This window comes from Entamoeba dispar, genomic scaffold (assembly GCF_000209125.1).
Source record: "Entamoeba dispar SAW760 scf_1105229463143 genomic scaffold, whole genome shotgun sequence".
Taxonomy (NCBI): Eukaryota; Evosea; order Mastigamoebida; family Endamoebidae; genus Entamoeba; species Entamoeba dispar.
This window is the reverse complement of record NW_001855545.1, coordinates 8670-19747: the sequence shown is the minus strand read 5'-3', so window position 1 is coordinate 19747 and position 11078 is coordinate 8670. Positions and strand designations below refer to the sequence as shown.

Genomic DNA, 11078 nt, shown 5'->3' with positions numbered 1-11078 from the left:
AATCGAAACAAAGAAATAAATAAAGGGTATAAAGCTACAGAAATAATAAACAAGAAACAAAGACAATAAAACAAAGAAATGGAGTAATGAATGAAGTGAATGAATTAGCAACAATTGGATATATAAAAGTTAAATAAAAAATTTAGAATGAAGAATAAAAGTGATAAATAAAAGATGAACTAATTATAGATAAAACAATAATATTAAATAATATTATTTTATTATTAATTTTATTATAGAATATTGTTATTTAAAACAATAAAAATGAAATAATAAAATATTATAATAATAAATAAAATAATATATTATAAACATGTATTTAAGTATTTAATCATCTGATTTTGATCTGATATTCATTAAATTAAAATGGATGAGTTAATAAACAAGAACACTCAATTCTTTAAAGAAGAAATAGAAACACTCCCAAATATTCAACAATCAATTGATGATATTAACAAACATTATCATTATTATTTAGGAAGTATTAAAAATGAAGTATTTGAAATAAAATCAAATGAAACATATGAACAGGCTATTAAACTGGGAGAAGGGATGATTGATAGAATAGTTGAAATAGAAAGAAGAAGAAAACTAGTAATAGAAAAAAGTCAAGAAACAAATAAAAGAATAGAAATAATAAAGAATCAAATAAACAAAATAATAGAAGAAAGTAATAAAGATGAAGAAATACTAATTAAAACACGGAATGAAATAATCAATAAAATCATTTCAATTGAAGAAATGGTCATGAAAAATAAAATATTGAGAACACCAGAAGAAGCAGATAAAATCACCCAAGAATTTAACAAAAAGAAAGAAGGATGGAACACATATTATAGTAGTTATGAAGAGAGGAAGAAGAAAAAAGAAAAAGAAAGAAAGAAACAAGAAAGAGAAAGATTAAGAATAATGAACGGGATGAACACAATTGAAGAAATGAAACAACTAGAAAAATGGACAAATAGAAAAGTATCTAATATATTATTTAATTCAGATGTTGATGATTGGAATCAGTATACATCAGTATTTGATCAAAGAATAATGAATAAAGAACATATAATAATTATTATTGAAGATGAAGATGGAAATAAATTTGGAGGATATATTAATGTGAAAATTGATAAAGCTGGTGATTTTAACTGGATAAATGATCCAAAATCATTTTTATTTTCATTAAAATCAAAAAGAAGAATACAAGGAATGATGAAATTTGATATTAAAAAACCACAATTTGCATTTTATTTATTTAATCAATCAGATAATTGTTTGTTTGAATTTGGATATGGAGGTGATATTGTTGTTTATAAAGAAAATGATAAAACAAAATCATATTGTGAACAATCTTCATTTTCATATAAAGGAATAACAAATGCACTTTGTGGAAAACAATATCCAGAATATTTCACACCAAAACATTTCATTGTAATTGAAATGAAATGATTTTTATTCATTATTATTTATTTGAAATATAATAACTAAAAAAGAATATAAAATAAAATCAATAAATGAATATGAACATTTCATCTATCAATAAATGAAATGGTGAATATAAAAATGTTCATATTTCTTTCTTGTTTTATTTTATTTGAAATACTCATATTCATTATGTTAATTTAATAAATAATAAAAAGAAATAAGAATAAAAGATAAATAAAAATATAATAAAATATTTATTTTATTCTTTTTTATTTATTTTTTATTTTATTTATATTATTTTATATTTATTTATTTTGTTCTTCTTCTTTTATCTTTATATCTATTATCTATTTCTTATTTTATTATTTATGTTATATTCTTATATCTTTTTATTCTTATTTTATATTTATTCATTATTATTCATTTCATATTAACAATGATAAATAACAATACAACATATAATAAATAAATAATATAATATAAACAACAATAAATAATAATAAAATATAAACAAACAATATAAACAAACATAAAATAATAAAATAACATCTAATATAAAATAATAATAACAAAGAATGATTATATTTTATTTTATTATTATATTCTTCTTAATATTCTCTTATCTCTTATTTTATATATTTATTAATATTATAATTTGATATTTTATTTTTAATGAAAAAGAAATAATAAATTATAAATAATAACTTTAATTCATATTTTTTATATTTATTCAATCATTGTTATAATAATATTTTCATTATTTTCATTGATTATAATAACAATGACTAGGTTTTACATGTCAATGTGATTTAAAAAAATTAATAGTTACTTTTGATAACTTTTAAAAGGAATAATAATGAAGGAAGTACAGAAACATTGTGTACGATGTATGGTCAAGAATAACTAAAATTAATGGATTAAGGGGTTGGATATAGTTGTTAAATGAATAAATAGAATACAAAGATTCTTTTACTTCAAAGAAGAAAGGAAGAAATAGAATTAGAGATTAACAAATAAAAAAAAGGAATCAACATAAATTAAAAAGAGGAACAATTAATACAAAAAAGTTAATAATTGGATAATTTAATTAAATAAAAGATTTTTTAGTACTTTTGTTTGAATGAAGGAAAAAAAAGTTCAATAAATAATTCATAAGAAAAAGAATTGGTTGATAAGAACAAAAAGTAATGAATATGGAAATAAAGAAAGAACAAAAGGATTGAAAATGAATAAAGAGAATAAAAAGAAGAAGAAATAAAAAGCGTTATATAAAACAGAAAGATAAAAAAGAAAAAAAAAAAGGGTTTTAGAGAAGAAAAGTAAAAAAAAATAAGAAAGAATTAAGAGAGAAAGAAAGAAGTAAAAGGGTTTTAGATAGTAACTATAAGATTAATATGTTAAATCCAAACAAACCATCTAACGAACTTAAAGAATTAACAAGAGCACATACAGAAAGTTTTAATTATTTTCTTGAAAAAGGAAAAGAAGATATATTAAAATATATGAAAAAATATAAAATTATTAAAAAGGATTCAACAGAATTAATGGAACTTTCATGTACAGGTATTTCAATAGAAAAACCAAGATATAATGGATTACCATTATTTCCATATATGTGTAGAAGTGCAGCATTAACATATTCAGGAAAAATTAGATTAACAATAACAATAAAAGAAAATGAAACGAGTAAAACAATTGAAGTTGATGGAGGAGAAATTCCAATTATGGTAGGAACAAGTAAATGTTGGATTGGAAGTGAATATATAACACCAGAAGAACGTATTAATATAAGAGAAGATCCACATGAAATAGGAGGATATTTTATTATTAATGGAATAGAAAGATATTTAAGAATGATTGTTTATGCTAAAGCAAATCATCCATTAGCAGTAATAAGACCAAGTTGGACAAATAAAGGAGCTCATTTTACAAAATATGGAATAATTATTAGATGTATGAGAGAAGATATTACGACATTAACAAATACATTACATTTTTTAGATAATGGAAAAGTAACACTTAGATTTATATTTAAAAAACAAGAATTTTTTATTCCAGTTGTTTTATTATTAAGAGTATATGGAGGAATGTCAGATAGAGAAATATTTGAATTAATTACAATGAATAATTATGAAAATTCTAATTTAGTTAATGCAGCAGAAATGCTTGTTAGAAGAGAAAATGGAAGTCCATTAAATGGATTAAATACACCCGAACAAGTATTATCATATATTGGAAGTAAATTTAGACTTATTATGGATAGTACTGAAGGAGTAAATGATATAGAATTAGGAAAAAGAGTTTTAGAAGAATTTTGTTTAGTTCATCTTTCATCATATTCAGAAAAATCAGATTTACTTATTTTTATGTTACAAAAATTATTTGCATTAGTTCATGGAGAAATTGATGAAGAAGGAGTTGATACACCAATGAGTCAAGGAGTTTTACTTCCAGGACATTTATATCAAACAGTAATAAAAGAAGAAATTCAAAATATATTATCAAAAGCAAGGTTATTTATTCTTAAAGATTTAAAAGATGTTAAAAAAGGAAGTAAAATAACAGAAAGAGTATATCTTCAAAGAATTCTTAGTAATGTAGCTAAATCATTTGGTACAAGAATAAAAAGTTTTATTTCTACAGGAAATTTTGAAACAAGTTCTACTACAGATCTTCAACAAACAAATGGATTTTCAATTACAGCAGAACGTTTAAATCATTCTCGTTTTACTAGTCATTTTGTTTCAGTTCATAGAGGAGCATTTTATACAACTATGAAAACTACATCAATTAGAAAATTAGTTCCAGAAGCATGGGGATTTATGTGTCCAGTACATACTCCTGATGGAGCACCATGTGGATTATTAAATCATTTTGCAGTTTCATGTAGAATTAATGCAAGAAAACATCCATTACCAGAACAAAAAATTATTGATTTATGTACTGAACTTGGAATGGTATCAACACAATTTATGAAATTACCATCAATTTATATTCCAGTTTTATTAAATGGAAAAGTTATTGGAAAAGTTTCACCACATGAAATTAATTCATTTGTTCAACAATTAAGATATGAAAGAGCTATTTATAATCCTAAAATTCCAAATACATTAGAAATTGGATATTGTGATGGATATCTTCAAGATGGATATCATGCATTATATTTAAATAATTTACCAGGACAAATGATTAGACCAGTTATTCATAGAGCAACAGGAAATATAGTTAATATTGGACCATATGAACAAGTTTTCTTAGATATTAAATGTGGAGATTCTATAGAAGGAATGAATAATGCAGAATATGAAGAAATTTCAGCATTAAATTCATTATCATTATTAGCTACATTAACACCATTTTGTCATATGAATCAATCACCTAGAAATATGTATCAATGTCAAATGGCAAAACAAACTATGGGTATTCCAGCACTTTCTAATAAATATAGATCAGATACTAAATTATTATGGTTACATTATCCACAAAGATCAATTTGTCAATGTGCATTAATGGAACCATTTGGATTTAATGAATATCCAACTGGAGCTAATGCAATTGTTGCAGTTATTTCATATACAGGTTATGATATGGAAGATGCATTAATTATTAAAAAATCAGCTATTGAAAGAGGATTTGGTCATGGAAGTCAATATAAAGCATATAAAGTAGATTTTGAAAAAGAAGGAGAAAAGAATGAAATGTTTTCAGGAATAACAAGTTCAGGAGAAATTTTTGATGAACATTTAGATGATGATGGATTACCAAGACCAGGTGAAATTTTTGAAAATTCACCTATTTATTCTCATATTGATAAAATTACAGGAAAAATTAAAGGTAAAGTATTAATGGGAGAACGTGGATATATTGAAAGTGTTAGAATTGTTGGAGGGGATAATATTGATTCTGGATTACAAAAGGCAGTTGTTCGTGTTAGATATAATAGAACACCTGTTATTGGAGATAAATTCTCTTCAAGGCATGGACAAAAAGGTACTTTATCACTTCATTATCAAGAAAAAGATATGCCATTTACTGAAAGTGGAATGACACCAGATATTATTATTAATCCACATGCTTTCCCATCTCGTATGACAATTGCTATGTTAGTTGAAAGTATGGCAAGTAAAGTAGGTGCATTAAAAGGAGAATATCAAGATGCTACTCCTTTTAAATTTGATGAAGAAAATACTGCTGTTGATTATTTTGGAAAACAATTATTAAAATATGGATATAATTATTATGGAAGTGAACCTTTATATTCTGGAATTTATGGCAATGAATTACAATCAGATATTTATATTGGTGTTGTTTATTATCAACGATTAGTTCATCAAGTTAAAGATAAATATCAAGTTAGAAGTACTGGTCCTATTAGTATTGTTACTCATCAACCAATTAAAGGAAGAAAAAGAGGTGGTGGAATTAGATTCGGTGAAATGGAAAGAGATTCTTTAGTTGCTCATGGTACATCTATGTTAGTTCATGATAGATTGTTTGAGTGTTCTGATAAATGTTATCATTATGTTTGTACAAAATGTGGTAGTATTTGTACTATTAAACGTTCTAAAGAATATGATAAAATGATTTGTCAAAGTTGTGGTCCAACTTCTATTGTTAAAAAGATTCAAATCCCTTATGTATTCCGATATTTGGCTGCAGAATTAAGTGCAATGAATGTGAGATTAAATTTAAAAGTTGATAGAAACAGTTTTTAATTGAACTTTTGGATTGATTTATATTTCTTTTTTTTTTATTATTTCTTTTTATTTTTTTTTTAATATAAGTAAATGATAGAAAACATGATATAAACAAAGTATTGAATTTGTAACAAATAAAAAGCAGTTAATTATTAATAGAACTTGTGTCTATTGTTCCTGTCTCAGTGGAGACTAATCTTGTCAATGAGTCTTCATCATGTAGTCCAACATCATATGTTTGGTTGTGGTAGAAGCAATGTTCAATGATATCAATAAGTTTTTAATTACAATGTTTTTAATTTCTTTAGTGATGTCTAATTTCGATTTTTAATTCTTTAATTAATTTAATACTTTCTACATTTATTAGCCCATTTATTGAAATTACTACTCCAATTATTTTGACATCCTTTAATTTCTCTATTTTCATTACCCTATTTTTTAATTCCTTATACATATTTCTTTTCTTCCAATATGCTCCATTAATATTATGATCTGCCACAATAGTCATATCAATTATTAGACCAGTTTTATTCTTTTTATTTATTACATATATATCTGGTCTTTTATGATATAGTCCATCACTTTTTGGCATTATTTATTTGTTCAATATCATAGTAATGTCATTGTATTGGAACACTGTTTCATATGGGGGTTTCTTGTATTGTTTATTTCCTGTGTATTTTCTTATTATCTAATATGATAATACCAATATGGTCATGTTTCTCCATTTGTGATTTTTTATGACCAATGCAAGATAGTAGAATGTGTTCTACTGTGGATGTCTTGTATTTACAAAGTGGGCAGTACTTCAATCTTTCATTTTTTAATATTTTCGCTTTCCTGTACCCACAAAATATTGCTCCATCTTGCATTTTAGTTAATTGAAGAAATGCATTTTTCTTTATATTGATGGACTTCCATGCATTTATTGTAGTAGTTTTATCTACAAATTTTGACTCGAACCATCTTCTAAAATGTCAACTTGTTTGATTTCAATTTTTTGATGTATTTGTTGGTCATTATTTTCTTTATTTTTACTACTACTTCTTTTTCTTTTTTATTTTCAATAAATTCATTTATTATTTCTTCTATTTTCGTTTCTGGGATCTTATGACTTAGTACTTTTTTAATTCTATTCCATATTCCTTTCTTGGAATACCATCTATCTAATATGTTATTTCTTATTTCACTCTTGTACAATAGTACATTACTCTTATAATTAATTCAATAACATATTCATCTATTAGGCTTATTAATCATTCACCCATTTCATTTATATTGACATATAGACGGTCTTTGGAGTTACAACAATGTATTTTGCCTTTCTTAAATATTTTCTTATCTCAAAGTCCATTCTATCTAAGTTACCTTCCAATTTACTACTGATGCTGAATATCTGAAGATGGGTATTACTTCAATATCAATTCTTGTAATATAACTTCTATTACTACTTTCATCAGTATTTATTTCTTCCATTTTCTTCATCATCTTTTCTTTGATGATTTTACAATTGAAGGTATCATTAATTTCATCTGACTGCCATACACCTAAATATTTATACAAGTCCTCTCCTTCAATTAATGTGATGTTTTGTATTCAATCTGGTATTTTATTAATGTTCTTTAATATCATTCCTGATTTATTTTCATTTCCATCCCTATTCCACTTATTATTTCTTTAATTTCATTATGGGTTGTTCCCATTTCTTCACTACTTTGTGTCATTATTCTCAAATCATCCATATACAATGTATGGTTTGATTTTGGGAACTTCTCTTCTATGATTTGAGAAATTATATTCATTTTGATGATGAAGAGTAGAAATGATAATGAATCACCTTGTAAAATTCATCAATTTAATACATCTTGGATATTCATTATATTTATATCCTATGAATATCTTCATTCTGTTCATCATACTTTCTACAATATCTATGACGACACCCTCTACATTAAAATATTTAAGTGATTCTATTACCTATTCATGATTTACTGATTCATATGTTTTCTTAATATCATAATATGATTCTACATATTTTGTGTATTTTTCTTCTTTTTACTGCTTTAACATATAACTGTTAATTAATCCTTCTTTATCAGCAAGAGATTGCAGTTTACATCATAATTGATTTTTACTAATTTTTAATGATTCATTATTCATGTTAATTCTATTATGAATCTTATCTTTTAATAAGGAGGTAAATACTTTCATTATTACATTTGTACAACTGATATGACGATAATTAGTGACATCGTTCCTATCACCTCCTTTGTGGATAAGTATAGTTCTTCCACTTACCATGTCTAGAGGGATGTTTTCGGGGAAGTTTAACCATTAGTTGAAGATATTAAGAATGGAATCTCTTGATGATGACATTCTCTTCTAATAATACAAATATATAATGTCAATACCTGGTGATTTCCAATTACTTATTTTCATCATTCTTAAATTTAAATCATCCAATGTGGTGATGACATATCATAATTCCTGTATCTTTCATTCCACGAGATGATTTGATTTATTTTCAAATGTTCTTTATTTAATATCACCTGTGTTTCATATAACGATTTCAAATATTCTAAAGTAAATCGTTATTTGGGTATATTTCATTTTGTGGGTCTTTCTTCTTTATTTTAATTTTGTTATTAGAATCAAACATGATTTTATTTGAATTGATTCTGACAATTTCATTCTTATTAAATTTAATTCTTTCTTTAATCATTATCATCATATATTTTAGGTACTTTATTCTTTCTTATGCTTTCATTTTAATTTCATCTATATCTTGTTCATTTAATCTCATGATACATTTTATTCTGTACCATTTCCTTCCCTTGATTAGATCTTCTAATCTATTTATTTTCCTTAGGATTTCTTTTACTTCATCAAATTTATCTCATTTAAATTTATTTTTGAGATAATAGTACATACACATTGAAATCCTTTTCATATCTTCTTGTAGATTTTCTATTCTCCTGACCATACCCATTTGTTATTAATTTCTCTAATTAATTTATCTGCTTCTTTCCTTTTCCAGTAGTAATTAATATTTACACATTTATCTATTTTCATTCCTTTAACTTGAGTGATGATAGAGTTAAGATATTCATCATCAATATCAGTAGAGTTATTTTTTATGATAATGTTTTTTATTATTGGGTTACACTCTACTTTCCCTTCTATGATGGAGTTCACTTTCATTTTAATATATCTTTTAGTTGTTTCTTTTATTTTATGTGACTTTTTAATATTATTAATGTATTCTTTCTCATTATTTACATTAATGTTTATTACTTTTATTATGCTTTCTATTTGTTCATTTCTTAATTTCTTATTTAATTTCTTATTTAACAAATTAATTGCAAAACAATACAACACATCAATTAAAATTCTATTTGTTTGATTTGTTGTGTTTTCTTCTCTTCTTGACTGATTATCATTTCTTGTTTTTTGACACTCAGTGTTTTGCTCCCTTCTTCTTCTATTTCCAGAATTGTCTTTTTCATAGGGGTAGTTTGGTTCATTTGTATTGTCCCAGATTATGTTCTCAGTATTGGTTGTGTATTTATCACTAGAGTCATTGTTTTCTTCTTCTCCAGTTCCTTCTGGGATAAAAAATTTTCGATACTTTCTTGTTGGTTTGATATTAATTGTTTTTGTTCTTCATTTTCTCTTTGTGTATGGTCTAGTTCTTTTCTTGTTATTTCTGCAATCTCATAGTTTTGAATCGCACTTTTTTGATATACAGAGATTTGATTTTCTTTATCTCTTATGTTCTTCTCTAGCAGCTCAGCACTCTTCTCCAGCGCATCAGCCTTCTTCTTCTCCAGCTCAGCACCTTTAAGGACTTCGTCCTTCTCCTTCTTCAGCTTCTCATAGCTAGCTCGGAGTGTTCGGATGGTTTCATCCTTGCCTCCTACTTCTATGTTCCTTCTACCATTTGCTTCATTTATTTTTCCTTGTAATGTATTATTTTCCTCTTTTAATTTAGAGTTTTCTTTTCTTATTTCATTAAATGTAGTTTGAATATTGTTTATTTGTGTTTGAATCTTTTTTATTTCTTCTTCAAACTCTTTCCTGACTGTTTCTCGTGCTTTTTGAATCATTTCATCTGAAATGGTTCTTCCATCTTTTTTGTTTGAAGTTCTTTAATAGTTTCTTCTATTTCTTTAATTTTATTTTGAAGTGTGTTGATTTCTTCTTTGTTGCCTTCTTCTTCCTTTTTCTCTTCTTTATCTTGTGTTTTCCCTTTATTTTCTTTTTCATTTATTATTCTTGCAGCTTTACATCTATCATTCATTTCTTTGATTGGATTTCTGTTTTTGATTTCTTCTTCAATTGTTTTAATATCTTCACTTTTCCAATCTTTTGTTTTATCTTTGAATTCTTCTTTGATTTTCTCTAGTGTTTTCTTCTTTCTTATTGAATATACTTCTTGGAGAATATTATACCATTTCTTTACCTTCGTACTTTTTAAGTATTTCTGAATATTCTCCTTTCTCCCATTTTCTTGTTATTCTTTTAATTTTCATTTGAATTTCTTTTGTTGTTAACCATTTAGGTTTCTTATTTGTATAATGTTTATTATCATTATATTTACTTTCTTTCTTATTTGTTTTTCTTTGTGTTCTTCTTTTCCTAAACCCTTTTTTCCTGTTATTTCTTTTATCATAATTATTATGCATTTTATTGCTATTGAAGTCCTTTCTTTTCTTTGAACTTGAATACCTGTGTCTTGTTTGATTTTCTTTACAAGACCCTATGGTATTACTCAATAGGCATGGCAACAAAATTTGTTGTATATTCTGCATTGATAAAAGGATCTAATAATCAAAAATATATTAAATAATAAAAATTAAAATTAAATCAAAACAAAATAATCAAAACAAGAAATGAAAATAAGAATCAAATGAAAATAAATAAAATAGAAAAATAAGAAATAAAGAAATAAATCAAAAGAAGAAA

At 24.7% G+C, this 11078-nt stretch overlaps 1 protein-coding gene across 1 annotated transcript, besides 11 other annotated features; it reads left to right on the top strand.

Moving 5' to 3' along the window:
• The first annotated feature begins 5 nt into the window (after positions 1-5).
• Positions 6-194: a microsatellite.
• A 17-nt stretch (positions 195-211) lies between these two features.
• Positions 212-1996: a repeat region.
• Positions 1997-1998: 2 nt separating this feature from the next.
• Positions 1999-2086: a microsatellite.
• An 11-nt stretch (positions 2087-2097) lies between these two features.
• Positions 2098-2195: a sequence feature (AT_rich).
• Positions 2196-2494: 299 nt separating this feature from the next.
• Positions 2495-2522: a sequence feature (AT_rich).
• A 91-nt stretch (positions 2523-2613) lies between these two features.
• Positions 2614-2781: a microsatellite.
• Positions 2782-2810: 29 nt separating this feature from the next.
• EDI_303700 (DNA-directed RNA polymerase I subunit RPA2, putative) lies at positions 2811-6131 on the top strand (the record flags this gene model as incomplete). The annotated part of the gene is made up of 1 exon (XM_001740644.1): positions 2811-6131. One exon carries the CDS (start codon positions 2811-2813, stop codon positions 6129-6131), a length of 3321 nt encoding a protein of 1106 aa, XP_001740696.1.
• Positions 2905-2944: a sequence feature (AT_rich).
• A 23-nt stretch (positions 6132-6154) lies between the features above and the next one.
• Positions 6155-6191: a microsatellite.
• Positions 6192-6253: a repeat region.
• Positions 6250-10938: a repeat region.
• Positions 10939-10960: 22 nt separating this feature from the next.
• Positions 10961-11071: a microsatellite.
• The last annotated feature ends 7 nt before the right edge of the window (positions 11072-11078 follow it).